Consider the following 16982-nt stretch of genomic DNA (forward strand, 5'->3'; position numbering starts at 1 on the left):
GATCTCACTTCCCAACTTCAAGCTCTACTACAAAGCCACATTAATTAAGACAATTTGGTACTGTCACAAGAACAGACCCACAGACCACTGGAACAGAATAGAGAGTCCAGATATTAACCCAACCATATATGGTCAGTTAATATATGATAAAGGAGCCATGGACATACAATGGGGAAATGACAGCCTCTTCAATAGCTGATGTTGGCAAAACTGGACAGCTACATGTAAGAGAATGAAACTGGATCATTGTCTAACCCCTACACAAAAGTAAACTCAAAATGGATCAAAGACCTGAATGTAAGTCATGAAAACATAAAACTCTTGAAAAAAACATAGGCAAAAGTCTCTTAGACATTAACATGAGCAACTTCTTCATGAACATATCTCCCCGGGTAAGGAAAACAAAAGCAAAAATGAACAAGTGGGACTATATCAAGCTGAAAAGCTTCTGTACAGCAAAGGACACAACCAACAGAACAAAAAGGCATCCTACAGAATGGAAGAATATATTCATAAATGACAGATCCGATAAAGGGTTGACATCCAAAATATATAAAGAGCTCACCCACCTCAACAAACAAAAAGCAGATAATCCAATTAAAAAATGGGCAGAGGAGCTGAACAGACAGTTCTCCAAAGAAGAAATTCAGATGGCCAACAGACACATGAAAAGATGCTCTACTTCACTAATCATCAGAGAAATGCGAATTAAAACCACAATGAGATATCACCTCATACCAGTAAGGATCGCCACCATCCAAAAGACAAACAACAACAAATGTTGGCAAGGATGTGAAGAAAGGGGAACCGTCCTACACTGCTGGTGGCAATGTAAATTAGTTTAAACATTGGGAAAGCAATATGGAGGTTCCTCAAAAAACTCAAAATAGAAATACCATTTGACCCAGGAGTTCCACTCCTAGGAATTTACCCTAAGAATGCAGCAGTCCAGTTTGAAAAAGACATATGTACCCCTATGTTTATCACAGCATTATTTACAATAGCCAAGAAATGGAAGCAACCTAAAGTGTTCATCAGTAGATGAATGGATAAAGAAGACAAATATACACAGTGGAATATTATTCAGCCATAAGAAGAAAACAAATCCTACCATTTGCAACAACATGGATGGAGCTAGAAGGTATTATGTTCAGTGAAATAAGACAAGTATCAAATGATTTCACTCATCTGTGGAGTATAAGAACAAAGAAGAAAACTAAAGGAGCAAAACCGCAGCAGACTCACAGAACCCAAGAATGGACTAACAGTTACGAAAGGGAAAGGGACTGAGGAGGATGGGTGGGAAGGCAGGGATAAGTGGGGGGAAGAAAGGAGGCATTATGGTTAGCATGTATAATGTGGGAGTGGCATGGGGAGGGCTGTACAACACAGAGAAGACAAGTAGTGATTCTACAGCATCTTACTATGCTGATGGACAGTGACTGTAATGGGGTATGTGTGGGTGACTTGGTGATGGGGGGAGTCTAGTAAACATAATGTTCCTCATGTAATTGTAGACAGATTAATGATCCAAAAAATTGTAGAAGGTATCATCTGATGAAAACATTAAGAGAAATTCTTTAAGAGAAAATTCAAGCTGAGTAGGAGAAGATATTTACAACACATGTATCTGATTCATGTATATAATTCATTACATGAAAATCTACCAATTAATAAAAACACAGGCCAGTCAATATTCAAATCAGCAAAAGGCTTGGATAAGCACTTCTTCAAAGAGGTTAACCAAATTACAAATGGCTACATTTTAAGATTTCTTAAATGTATTATTTATTCTTCAAAGTAATGCAAATTGAAACTACAATGAGAGAACATTATCTACCTTTCAGGAAATACCAAGAGTTGGCAATAATTGGAAGTAATGAGAATTCTTAGACTGATGGTTTCAGTGAAAATTTGTAGAACTCAGTTTGAAATAATTTCTTATTATTTATTAAAGCTGACCATTACATAACTATGACCTAGAAATTCCATATAAGAAATAGGTCCACTTGAAATATGTGCAATAAAAGGCATTTATTAGAATGCAAGTATGTTTGTTATAGTATTTCTTCATAATAGACCCCAATTAGATCATCATTAATATCCATCAATAAGGCCCAGAGGCTGAGAGGAGTAGGGCAGGCGCCGCGCTGGCAGGACGGGCTGAGAGCTGACAGAGTCCGACGCCTGGTGCTCCCGACTTTCTTCTTGCTATGAAACCTACATAGTGGAACATGATGATATGTCTCCTGAAGGGTATGTGATGAGGAGAAGAGTTTGGCTTTGGAGTTCTTGGAGCCAGAGGTATTACCGAGAACTCAGAGCCCAGCCCTGACCACTGCAGAGTCCACAACACAATGAACAAATTGAACTTCCATAACAACAGAGTCATGCAAGACCGCCGGAGTGTGTGTATTTTCCTTCCCAATGATGAATCTCTGAACATCATCATAAATGTTAAAATTCTGTGTCACCAATTGCTCATCCAGGTGTGTGACCTACTCAGGCTGAAGGACTGTCACCTCTTTGGACTCAGTGTTATACAAAATAATGAACATGTATACATGGAGTTGTCACAAAAGCTTTATAAGTATTGTCCAAAAGAGTGGAAGAAAGAGGCCAGCAAGGGTATTGACCAATTTGGACCTCCTATGATCATCCACTTCCGCGTGCAGTACTATGTGGAAAATGGCAGATTGATCAGTGACAGAGCAGCAAGATACTATTATTACTGGCACCTGAGAAAACAAGTTCTCCATTCTCAGTGTGTGCTCCGAGAGGAGGCCTATTTCCTGCTGGCAGCCTTTGCCCTGCAGGCTGATCTTGGGAACTTCAAAAGAAATAAGCACTATGGAAAATACTTTGAACCAGAGGCTTACTTCCCATCGTGGGTTGTTTCCAAGAGAGGGAAGGACTACATCCTAAAGCACACTCCAAACATGCACAAAGATCAGTTTGCACTGACAGCTTCCGAGGCTCAACTTAAATATATCAGAGAGGCCGTTCGACTGGATGGTGTCGCTGTTCACTACTACAGATTGTATAAGGACAAAAGGGAAATTGAAGCTTCTCTGACCCTTGGATTGACCATGAGGGGAATACAGATTTTTCAGAATTTAGATGAGGAGAAACAGTTACTTTATGATTTCCCCTGGACAAATGTTGGAAAGTTGGTGTTCGTGGGCAAAAAATTTGAGATTTCGCCAGATGGCTTGCCCTCAGCCAGGAAGCTCATATACTACACGGGGTGCCCCACACGCTCCAGACACTTCCTGCAACTCCTGAGCAACAGCCACCGCCTCTACATGAATCTGCAGCCTGTCCTGCGCCACATCCAGAAGCTGGAGGAAAACGAAGAGAAGAAACAGTACCGGGAGTCTTACATTAGCAGCAACCTGGACCTCGACATGGACCAGCTGGAAAAGCGGTCTCGGGCCAGTGGGAGCAGCGCAGGGAGCATAAAACACAAACGCCTGTCTCGTCACTCCACCACCAGCCACAGCAGTTCCCACCCCTCAGGCATTGAGGCAGACACGAAGCCCCGGGACGCAGGGCCGGAGGACAGCTACTCTGGCAGTGCCATCCACCGCAAGCTGAAAACCTGCAGCTCAATGACCAGCCACGGCAGCTCCCACACTTCGGGGGTGCAGAGCAGCGGCAAGGACCGACTAGAAGAGGATTCACAAGATGACGAAATAGAGATGTTGGTCGATGACCCCAGGGACCTGGAGCAGATGAATGAAGACTCTCTGGAAGTTAGCCCGGACATGTGCATCTATATCACAGAGGACATGCTCATGTCACGGAAGCTAAATGGACACTCAGGGTTGATTGTGAAAGATATTGGTTCTTCCACCTCCAGCTCCTCAGAAACGGTTGTCAAACTTCGTGGCCAGAGTACTGATTCTCTTCCACAGAGCACATTAAAGGAAACCCAAAGGTCCAGTGTGATAGAATTCTGAGCAAAACAGCCCTCATGGTGTTGATGGTAAGAACTGAGGCTGAGCACTGCCATGTGCCGGACCCTGCTCCTCATATGTTGGAAATTCATTTATTAAAACATCTAACCCTCATACTCCCAAAGGCAAGTACTGTTATTATCTCAAGTTAGAGATGAAGGAAACAAGGTTCTACCAGGATAAGTCCAAGAGGTTGTGGCAGTCAGCCACAATTTAGTCCCAAATTGTGAGGATGAAAGGTCTCTACTTTTTAAAGTAAAATATTTTTCATTCTTCAAGTTAGAATAAACTGCTTGAACTTTGCCCTTAAAAAAAAAATCCATCAATAACACAATTGATGAAAAAAAGTATATTTAGATAAGAGGATATTTTAGAACAAAAAATTAAATACTGATAAAAGCAACAAAATGGTTTAATTCTGAAAACACAGTATTAAGCAAAGGAGGCCATATTGTAACTTATATAGTATGTTTCCTTACATGTAACTTAAAAATGAGCAAAACTCTTTCACAGAATTACCAGTGAGAATAGTGATTAATTGGAAAATACAGATAAGTGTTATAAATAAGTAGGAGAAGCTAAGAAAGGGCTTCTGAAGTATTTTAAAAGTCTGATTTATACCCTAGGTCCTCAACCTGGGGCTTTGGACCATGAGCAGCCATGGAGATATTACCAGTGTAAATACATGTATAAACTAAATATTATCTTTAGTGAGTAAATGTCTTACACATGTGCTATTTTTTAAATGCATTAAGAATTTATTTTAATTAATGCAAAATCAATTTGCTAATGATTTAATTGTAGCTTTTTCCTATTACACATTTTGTCAATAGTTACCAGTAATATCATACTAGAGATGTTTATGAAATATTTTCACATTAAAAACGTTCTTCATGCATGAACAAAGATTGGAATCATACCTCATAGGAGATATATTTGGATACATATCATTAAATGAATTGTGTTCTAAATTCCCTCTTGATTGTAAGATTATCTAATTAAAAGAAGATATATTTCAAATGAGCAATCAAATAATCCTAAAAACGGGGCTCCACTTCAGGGTCCACAGAAAAACACTCTGAAAGTAAGGTTCAGGAATATCAACTTGTCACTGGATAATTCGTCTCCCAAAATACCCTTTAAGTGTTATCAGATAACAGATGTTTGGTGTTTACCAGATCAAATTTTTCACTGGTGAAATAGATATCAATATTTCTAATATTTCTAATGTGAATCACAATAGAATCTGATTCAGCTCAGAGTCTCTGAAATAGTGACCTGGGCATAGTAGCCACGAAATACTGATTGTAGGCTTTTCTTCTGCTGTTCATAATGTTAGTCACATTTCATATTCTCCTATCTCAGGGATGAGTTTTTGAGAGATGCATAGCATGAGTAATGCTTATTACATCTCCCTTTATTCCTTCCATGTGTTGGTGTTTAATCACAAAATTAAAGATTAAGAAAGTTGGTAACTTTTACATTGCAATAAAAAATGATTAGCAAATTATTGCTAAATTTATAATGCCATATAGATTTATAATATAAAAAATCAAAGAAAATAGTTGCATTCATAATCTTACAATGTTTCCTTCAGGAATATTACTGTAAGGAGCATTATATTCTTACCTGATCATCTCTTTGTAAATAGTATTAACCATAACAATGCCTACCATTTTCCAAACACTTTTCATATACTATCTCTAATATAATACAAAATGATATTTTGTAGGACAAGTTGCTGTGATATAATTGCCAAAAAAATATGAGGGCTTATACAGATTAAATACGTGTCTAAAAAATCATATAGCTTCTAACTGAGATTGGATTTGCACAAATCTCTCTCAGTCCATGCATTTATTCTATTATACCTATTCCCTCTGCTCTTTGCAACAATCACTGAGTATATTAAGTTCTGCAAGTCGAACTTTAGACAGAATCATTTGTTTACTTTCTAAATGAATTAAGATGATTTATTTTTCTCTTAACACGGTGCTGATATGTGTGTAGAAATTTTATGACCCAGAAATTCTTTCCTGCCTTTTCCCAGATATAACTCAGGCTCGTTATGATCAAAGCAATTGCCAAAAAAATGAGCAGGTGGTGCCCTAGACAAAGACATGTACAGAAATGAAGCAAAGATGCCCTTTTAAGATATTGCTCCATCACATTTTAGGAAGGTTTTGGAAAACACTTAAGCCTACAGAAAAATATTAAATAAGAAGGATGACCTGTTAGTAGCCAGTGGAAATCTAGATAATGAATTAAATGGTAGGCAGTTGCTATAGATTCTTAAATGCCAGAAAGAGAATATCGGCAAGTCCACCTTTCATTCAAATATACAGAACAGGTAAATATAAACTTAAACGCAGATATACATACTATGGATACTACAGACCCACTTTTCCAAACAGAGCATAAATTAAATCAACAAAAAACCATGCCTATAAGGAAAAATTTGGGAATATTTTAAGACCAGCCTGAGTTCTATTAATTCAGTTCAAGGAATTTGCCTCAAGAAAAATAAGTAGTTCTTGCCAAATAATTTCAACAGCATAAATCTCACCTAATAGGGATTAGAGTAAATGTGTGTGGGTGTGGGTTGAGAGTGGGGAGGACTCAGTATTAAGTTCTGTTAAGAATAATGAAAATGGAAGAATATTGACACTTAAAGATAGATAACAACTTCTTTTTTAAGAACCAAAGTACAAACTAAGATAACACAGCAATGAAAAGAAATGACTAATCTGTTTCAGAATTGTTACAGTTTGTTAGATATCACAAAATCACTAATTCAAGATTTCCTGGCACCATAAACAAGTTCATCAATTTTTTAACTCATCCATACTTTCATGACCCTGCCCCTTGCCCAGATTGATCTCCTGTACTTCCTGACATAAAAACTTTTCTGTGAATGGCCTCTCTGCCCTGTTCTTCTTCCCTCTTGACCTAATACCCTCATGCTTTTGTCAAACAGTCAGTCCTCTGCTGGATCCCTCACCAGAATGCTGGCAGCAATTCACTCCCTAATAAGACCCTTGGTTGATCTGTACATCTGAAGTGTCTACTAAAAGAAGCACCTTGTCAATAAATAAACCTGAGACAAATTCACTGTTGAAATAGTACTATATGTACTTATATGTACTGTTAATAAACTACATCGGGGTGGGTGAACAGGTGGATTTCAGAGATTGGGTCTGGTGCCTTAACCATTATTTACAAAGAATTTTTCCTTAAGTGAAATGCACCTGGGATTGCTAAAGAACTATTAAAACATGTCACTTATGCTGGAGCATATAAGAAACCCATCTTATATTTTGGTTGAGTTATTCACTGAATTTACTTAGAAAACATCTGGTCTCTAGCTCTCAATCATAGCAGTACTAGTAGGAGGAAGAGTGGTAAAGAAAATAATAATAGGAGTTACTACTACCACTACTACCACTACTACTACTACTACTACTACTACTACTACTACCACTACCACTACCACTACCACTATCACTACCACTACCACTACCACTATCACTACCACTACCACTACTACTACTACTACACACTTTCCTCCAGTGAGGGCCTACTTTGTGTGAGGCAGTATGCTAAGTAATGTACTTAAAGTATTTCATTTAATTGTCACAATAAAAAATATAGAACCTTAAAGTCACATTTTACTTCAATATAATTATTATAACTTTAATAAGCCTCCATTGTATTTGTCTCAGGTTTATTTGGTTGGCGAGAAACAACACCCAACAGTTACATTTACGCACAGTTTTTGAATGTGAGAATTTGTTTCCTCACAGCAAATCTTCATATGCTAACCCCCTCTAGTTTACAAATTAATGGCTTCAAACCTCAATAAATCAAAACCTGGAATATGATTCTGTCCTTTAGGCTACATTCCAGGGACTTCTTCAATGAGAAAGAATTATTCTTCAAAAATTACCTAGGGAACTTTAAAAAAATAATGCTCAAGCCACTTTCTAAGAAAAAATTGTTAAATAAAAATTTCATGGGCTAGGAACAAAAAAGCATCATTATTTTTTTAAAAGTATCATTATTTTTTAAAAAGCAATGTGAAGCCAAAGGTGAAATCACTGGGTTAACTAGAGGTAGTTGAAAGGAGCTTAACAGTTCAGATTTATCTTTTACCTAATCTTATCCTCTGAGAATTCTTTCTGCCACAGTGTATCAGACTTTAAATTTGGGTTAGTATATTTTCCATCAATATAAAAAATCAAATTATCAGTATTTCAGTTGATTTGGATAGCAACAACAGAAGGAAAAATATTTATTATGAAATTGTCTTTTCTTTATTTCTTGTGACCAGAGAGACCCAACTGTCTCTTTCTTGAAAAATCTTAATGATGGCTGTAAAAATGAATCAACATACTGTGAAGTCCTGATATTTTCCTAACAATCTCTGAATACATTCCTTTTAACCCAAATGTACAAGAAGCCATAATTTAACCAAATATAGCCATTTTTTTTCAGTGTTCTACCCAGGAATAATAAAGTCCTTTAGAAAATCAATCCTCCATGTTAGGGGTATCACTGCCAGTAATCCAGTCCTAGTACTGGATTCCTCAACAGCATTCTCAGTTGTAAACCACAGAAATTAATTATGGTTAACTTAAACAGAAAGGATTGTTGTGGGAAGGCAAAAGGTAGCTCACGAAACCTCTGGGAATCCTAAAGAGTCACTCTCAGACAGGAACAAAGGGAGGTCAAGCATAACTAGGATCTTGGCACAGGAAAAGCCTATATAAGGTGATATTCCTGGAGCAGTGGCCACTGATTACTAATCTGTTAGTAGACAGCATGCATTTTAGGGGCCCAATTCTTGTTCATCCATCCAATGGACCTAGGTATGTCTTTCCTTTCATCTTTTTATGACATCACTGCTCTTCTCCTTAGAAAAATATACCTGGAAAAGATCTGATGTAAATAATTTAATATCAGTGACAATTAGTTCTGGGTTACTCCAGTTCAGCTGAACCAATTAAAACACCAATAAAATCCCCACCAATTGAGTTAAATAACCATTGCCAAAGTGCTTAAGCACCACTTCAGCATTTTATTAAAAACAATAATAATAAAGAGAGAAATGTGGTATCCACATATAAATCAAGTATAACAATCAAATGAATATTCATATTTGAACTGTTTATAGTTCATAATGCATGAGCATAACTGAAAGTTTCTGTGATGACTGCCCTTGTACTGTTCACCATGTAACTTATTTACTATGTAAGAATTTGTTCTCCATGTAAGAACTTGTTCGTTATGCTTCAGAAGATGGGAGACTGACGAAAATTAGGCTTGGGGTGGATTAATGATTGTGCATTGAGCATTGACTCCTCTATACAGAATTTTATTGTTGTGAACAACCATTTGATCAATAAATATGAGAGATGCCCTCACAAAAAAAAAAAAAAAAAAAAAGTACACACTTCCAATTGTAAAATAAATAAGTAACCGGGATGTAATGTATAGCATAAGGAATATAGTCAAAATATTGTAACAACTTGGTATGGTGATAGCTGGTACCTAGAATTATCATGTATCTAAATGTTGAATCACTGTGTTGTACACCTGAAACTAATGTAATACTGAGTGTCAACTACCCTTCAATAAAAAGTAATTATCTACAAAAAAAAAAAGTGCTTAAGCATCCTACCAGCACCTCAGCTAGTCTAGACCCCATGATCTCCCACTACTAAATATATGTTGATTGTCATGTCAGGGATACTTCAATACCCTGTTCTGAGTGGCATTCCTCTGAATGGATCAGGATGGGGCTCTTCTTTGTTAAATATTTTGAATAATACTTCTCCTTCATTTGACTGAAACTTTGCACTTTAGAGTAGTTTCATATATTATCCAAGAGAGCCCATTATGTAAGTGTGGGTCCAGGACTTAGAACCTAATGGGTATCATTTTGTGTTTTAGAGTTTTGTCTCTGGGAATCCTAAAGAGTCACTCTCAGACAGGAAAGAGTGACAGAGACAAAGCTCTAAAACACAAAATGATACTACTTTCTTCTAGATACATTTATATCACATTAAGTGAATTTCCTTCACAAATTTCACAGGTTGAAAAGGTGGAAGGCACTAGGGGAAGCTAGAAAGGGAATCAGGAAGGGTATTCTAGTGATACTAAAATCATGTCTTGTATGTGTATAATGCCCATGGTTGATGCTGCTTTAGGTCACAGGCATCCTCACTTCTAGCATCCTTAGGACGAGCACATTTGGAAGCTGCTTTAAAACCCTTGCTTGTTAATTCCCACAATTCACACTTATATATAAAAGAAACACTGATAATAACAGAATTGCCATTGTCTATTGAATCATCTCAGGCAAAACAAGACATGAAAAGAAAAACATATAAAATTGTTTCATTTTAATTAACACATAAATGGAAATAAATAATTTTTAGCATCTTTAATCTCTAGAGGGGGGAAATCTTGATTTAATAATTAAATAATTAATCATTGAAAAATAAAAATCTGACAAGTAGAAAAAATATTCCACAAAGAGAATAATTTTCTCCTCAGTGGATTATAGGTGGGTCTGAAAGTTATAGCAGTAAAATGTGTAAGTTTGTTTTAGATTTACTAGCTCTCTTTTTCTGAAAAGAATATTAACAATAGGGGTAAAGCCCAAGAAATGATAGGAGAAATATTTTAAAAGAGAAGCCTTTGGGTAAAGTATGCTTACTGCCTTATATACTGAATTGGGTGACATGGTGAATTTAAACTTCTAAGAGGAATTATATACAACCCTATATGCCTCCATGAGAACTGGAATGATGAAAGACTTGTTTGGAATACAATAATTGCAATTTCCCTATGTCTTCAACACTAACCAAGAAAGAGATAAGGTCTGTTTGTTGTCAAGTATCTGGCAACCACAGACACTGGAAGGATCAGGATTAAGGAAAAATGGTTATGGAAAGAGATATATAGTTTTAAGAAACTGTACACAATTGAGAGCAAAAGCATGCTGAACAGCATTTGAAAAAATTGAGAATCACCAGAATATATATTCAGTGCATGGTAACTCCATACAACTCATATAGGTATAGACAGTGTTATTTATACTTCTGATACAGATCAATATACTGGCTCACAAACAGGTTCACAAAGAATTAGGGGATTTCTATTTTCTCTAAAAAAAGAGTACCCAGTATATGTCCACACATAGGAATAAAATGAAGTGGTTCCAGAAATGGTGAGGCAGTATAATTCTTTAAAAAGTTTAACAAGATCCATGCATCAATACTTAAATGTTTCCAGAAAATAGATACATAAGAAGATAAAAACATACTTCAGATTTATTAATAGAACAAGGGAATACTTGCAGAAAGGCAAGTGTCTGCTTATAACACAGGTAAACTTCAGGCGATAATATAAAGATGCTGACATTCAAAAACTAAGACAGTATTTATGATTCTAAACTACTCATCAATTTATGATCATAGTATAATTGAAGCCATGAGCACAACTGCATCTACATGGTTATTCTGTGTTTCAATAAAGGGAAGATGGAATTCTGAAGGATTAATTAAAATTGAAATTTCACTATGTCTTCAATACTAACCAAGAAAGAGATACGGTCTGTTTGTTGTCAAGAAGTATCTGGCAACCACAGACATAAACTCTGTTTTGTGGCATCTATATTTTTTCATCTATATTTGCCAGCACTTAGACAAAAGGTGCTTGAATATCATGTCTGTTGCTCTGATTTCTCTCTTACAAAACAAATTACAGCTTAGCTTCATAAAAATGCTGCCTCTTTAAGGACTGGATCAAGATGACAGATGAAGCAATACGTACAACTAGGAAAGTGGGTATACTGAAAGTTATGCAAACATTTCTAATCATGGAATGCAGTTTACTCCTCTGACTTGTATAAAAACTATTACCATTACATGTTCAATTCTAGGGTAAAAATACTTTTCAGCTCTGGAAGAAAAAATGCACAAGAATAAATAAAAATATGTAGAAAATGAAACAAAAAGTTAGGCAGGAATGGCCTGGACAAACAGTATAAAGCTGTACAATATATTAAGGGTAATTAAAACAGTATGATAATTTTTTAAATAGTAACGCATCAAATAAAATAATCAAGAATCCAGAAACAAGACAAAAAGTACATTTTTATGATAAAATAATGGACTATTAAATGCACAATATTAAGAAAATTAAGTATGCCTGATTGTTGGGGGTAGAAATAATCTCTGCATTACATGAAAAGACATTATACATAATTCAAAGGACTAGGTAAAAAAAATAAAACGTATAGTGCATTACACACAAAACCAGTAAGTCATGAAGTGGGTGAGGGCAATACCCTCATTACATTAAAAAAAGAGAGTGGTTGAAAATATCAGAAAACTGAAAACAGATGGGCTGGGAAAAATATTTCCAATTTATGTAGCAGTGAAACTTTCATTACAACTAATATAAATAAAACTCATATAAATTGATGAAAAAGGACAATCTAATGAAAATAAGAGCTATAAATAGGTAATGGCAGAAAGAAAAATGCACATGTCAAATAATATATAAATGATGTTCTACAACATTAATAATTAAATAAATGAAAATTAAAATGATATACTGTTGATTATTGTTATTCACAGTCATTATGTTCTATAAAGTTGCCACAAAAACTGGTCAGTGTTTTTACCTATGGGAGTAAACAGGGTTAGGTTTCTATGAATCTCTAGTCACAACATTTTCATCAACTGATCAATATACAACCCTGTTTTATGGGTGCTTCTGTGTAAAGATACCTTATTTAATCAATATTGTTGATTGAGTCATTAGCATTGAGCTCACAACCAACAGCACTATAATTCAGGCCTGAATGGAGCTTATCAAGTGCATGCATTTTGCATTTTTTTCCCTAAGGTACATCACAGCTTCCTTGCACTTACAAACACCAGACTGCATGTCAACACTTGGAAGCCATTTTAAACTGTGAAATCACTGGCAAGCACAAAAAATGTAGAAAAAGTAGCACAAAGTAGACTGCAAAAAATTACACTTATGTACAACATGAGAGCTGAGACAAGAAGGCAGAGCAAAGCACCATCCTGATCCTCATCAGCTGGAAAAGTGTGTGTTGGGTGACTCAAATATTTTGTTGCTCTGAGCGGGTCTATGAATGACCCAGGAGGCATGAGGAGTATTGATTTGGGGGTTAAAAATAAACTCTAGTGAGTAGGCAAGTTCACAAACAAAGAATCCAGGGATAATGAGCATCATTTTAACCATCTGATGAACAAAGTCTGAAAACATTATATATTCAATATGGGTATGGGGAGACAGGGATTTGGATACTGTTGGTGGAGTATACTTGGTAGTACTTTTTTGTATGAAATATGACAACATACACAAAACTTAAAATATGCATGCAATATAGCTAAGTAACTCCACTTCTAGATCTAGCCTATGGAAATATAAATGTGCATAAAAATATAAATATAAGAATGTTTATATCAGGAACATTTCTCATCATATAATTTTATAAACAACATAAATGTTCAGCTTTTAAAGAATAGTAAATTGAATTACAGTACATCCATACTATGGTATATCCTATAGTAATTTCTAAAGACCATGTTAGACCTACATATACTCAAAAAGCAAGACATGCTATATGCATCATTGAGTAAGAAAGGCAAAAAAAACCCTTATAATTTATGTTAAGAAACCCAGTTTATATTAATATTTAAAATTCTACATACATGTAAATGCATATAAATATATGGTTAAAGTCTTGAAGGAAATAAAAGAAAATAATTTTGTTTGCTTACCTCAAGGGTGGGAAGTGGGGAGATATGAAGAGGAATATTAGTAATAATAGGCATGCTATTTTTATTATTTTTCGATAATGTTGATTTTTTACACAAAGTAATGTTAAAAGTAATCTGCTATTTAAAAATATATTACAAAAGGAAGAGTTACAAGGAATACACCACTATCTTTGCCCTTGAAGACTTAGCAACTAATAAGAATCACAGCATACATTTTGCTATAAAATTCAAAATTATTATAAAAGACAAATACTAAGGTGCCATCAGAAACAGCAACTGATACTAAATTGACAGAGATATTTCAGTGAAAGGAGGTAAAATCCCAGGTCTCATAGAAATTTGCCAAGTGATTTAAGGAAAATTCTGTAGCCCTATAAAGCTAATGATAAGGTGTTTGAGGAAAGTTAATCCACATGAACAGATTATCATGTCACATTACAGATGGACACCCACAAAAGACTGAAGAAGGTTGTTGTATCCCTTAATTTCAGGGACCCTAAGGAAAGGACAAGATGGGGAAAATACACCGATGGCTATATTAAAGGTTCACTTCTGTATTTCCTCTTCCATAAGCCTTTTATTAGACAGTGATGTTTTTATCTTTCTACCATTAACCTCTATGAACTCCAAAAACGTATAGAAAATACTCTGTTGGCATTCCTATATGACCTCTCTGCCCTGCCTATGGAGAAAATGTTCACTAGTGGTCATAAAATTTTCAAGGGTATAAAACACACACACACACACACACACACACACACACACAGTATTTTACCACCATTTTACAAAAGCAATGCTTTCCTTCTGCTATGTTCACAACTACTTTGCAAGTCTTTATTATAACATTTTCATATTGTTTGGGACATATTAGGAAATCAGTAAATGTTTCTTATATGGAGGAAAAATTCAGGATGCTGCTACAATTAACATATATATATAACATCCTTTAAAAAATTGTTCCCCTCCCTCTTCTCCAGAACTCGTGTTCTAAAAGCCATACAGTTGCAGCAAGAAAATTATTTTCATTATGGAAGCATAGAAGCAACTATATATCTGCACAATCTTTAAATTCAGTGCATCTGTTACTATCATGTTAAATCTTTACCTAGAAGGAGCCTATAAACATATATGCCAATTTTAAAGCATACATTTAATTTTATATCATTATATTCTTAAGGACAAAGCATTAAGCAAAGCACTTTGAGCTGCTTATCTATGTTTAGCAAGCAAAGTGGGAAAAAATATTAAAAATTTTACTTTAATTCAGTTAATTGGTTGGTGGTTTAGTGTCTTACCTTAAAAGGAAATAATGTCTCATTGTTATTTGCCTTATCATGACAGTAATGAAAATAATAGAGGTATTTCTTTAGCCTTAGTAAAAAATGATGTTTTGTTTTTTACCAATTTCTTTTTCTTTGACTCAGCAGAGAAAGAACCATAAAAATTGAAAATCAAGTTGGTTAATCAAATGAGTAATGAGTTTAATTATCTGAAACCTAAACTAAACGTTTTGGTTAAAAAATAACTTAGAGTTTAATCTCCTTTTGATACATGGATAGCTACCCTCTGAAGTAAATATAGCCACTGCATAAAAGTAACACTCACAACCTCTTAAATCGTAAGTATTCTGAAAATGAAGCTCACACATCATCTCTGAAGAAGAGTAGGTTTTTATCACATAGCCTTAGATATACAGATAAAAGCAGATAAAATACTAGAAATAGCATTCTAGCCTTCTTTATTAGTCATTTGTGTGTGTGTGTGTGTGTGTGTGTTGGCATGTATGAGGGAAAGATATTAGATATACAGAGAGAGACAGAGAGAGAATAAAATGGAAGATTCAAATAATAAGTGTCAACAAGATTTTTAAAAATAGTTAATGGCAGAACAAGATGGTTCCTCTGTGGGATTCAAATTTCTGAATTTAAATTGTATGATAGGTCTGAATATATATAAACTTGAATCTTCCTACATCTTTTTCTCCCTGACCCACCGCACATCTCTTCATCTAAATAGCTAGTTTGTTTGGAGTTGGGAACAATTACTTGACACTTATCAGCGCTTTGTACTTTAGGAATCTTCTTATTTTATATCACTATGCTAAATTGTAACTCTTTAAGGTAGTGCTGATTTTAAATAGTCCCTAGTATGTAGCATGTTCATAAAATACCCAATATGAATGATTATTTCCATTCAACAGATGACAAAATATATACTTCAATCACATCCACAAAATAAACATGTAGCTTACAATTTGTTATTATTATTATACCTTTATTAGGAGTAGTTGATTGGATCTTTTTCTCCATTCAGTTGGTCATTTTTTATTCATCTAACTTTATTACATTTTGTGCTACAGGGATTCTGGAGGATAATGTCTTTCACTTCATTGATTATCCAATGAGCAATCCACTCCTCACTTGTATTTACAATTGCTTTCCTGAATTTGAGTTATATTTCTCTCACCCATCAACGTATCTACATCTGTTGTCTTTGAGATCTAGAAAAAAATCACACTTATTTCATAGCACTTCTCTTATTGTGCCAGTCCACAGTCAGAGAAATTCTTTCCTCTCTCTCTTTTGTGACATAGTTCTTGCAGTTTATATACTAATGTGACATTTATCATTCACTAGTCTTTTACATTTCATAGACTGATCCCTTATTATTTTTAAACTTGGTGGTATGTGAGTGCCACTGGGATTTTCTTGCAACTCAAGAGTTATTTCTCTATGAATCCCACAATATCTTTGGGGAAAAAAACAAAGATTTTATATTTCTTTGAAATTCTCAAAGACTAGTTCTCACTACATTCTAGATTCTTTCTAAAAATTTGAATTCTTATGGCATAGGGAACACAATGACTAATAATGATTTAGTGCATATGTCTGCTTGAAAATTCTCATCTTTCTTATTTTAGGAAAGAAGATGACTTAGTCACAATTTATTACATTTAATAGTACAGATGAGCTGTTTCTGGAAGTAGAATATTACCAAAAGAGTAAGAAAAGTGTCTAGTCATAGTGTGAACAATGCTTGATTCTGGTCATTGGGAATTGTTTCACCCACTTTCTCCTGACCAACAGATTGCTGCCCATATGCTTACTGGAATCTCTGGGTAATCTTCTGGTGTCTGTAGAGTTAACAAGTAGCATGTTAGCACTCTTGATATTCTGGGTACAAAGACCTTATCATA

General features: G+C 35.0%; 2 protein-coding genes across 2 annotated transcripts in view; one reads left to right on the forward strand and one right to left on the reverse strand.

The window, feature by feature from the left end:
* Positions 1 to 16982, reverse strand: part of CNBD1 (cyclic nucleotide binding domain containing 1) — a 296599-nt gene that overhangs the window by 95488 nt on the left and 184129 nt on the right. The gene's annotated exons all lie outside the window — the stretch shown is intronic.
* LOC118932064 (FERM domain-containing protein 6-like) lies at positions 2121 to 4143 on the forward strand. Its single transcript, XM_036925102.2, has one exon. The coding sequence runs from the start codon at positions 2358 to 2360 to the stop codon at positions 3960 to 3962; it is 1605 nt and encodes a 534-aa protein (XP_036780997.2). The 5' UTR covers positions 2121 to 2357; the 3' UTR covers positions 3963 to 4143.

Source organism: Manis pentadactyla, chromosome 3, assembly GCF_030020395.1.
Source record: "Manis pentadactyla isolate mManPen7 chromosome 3, mManPen7.hap1, whole genome shotgun sequence".
Lineage (NCBI taxonomy): Eukaryota > Metazoa > Chordata > Mammalia > Pholidota > Manidae > Manis > Manis pentadactyla.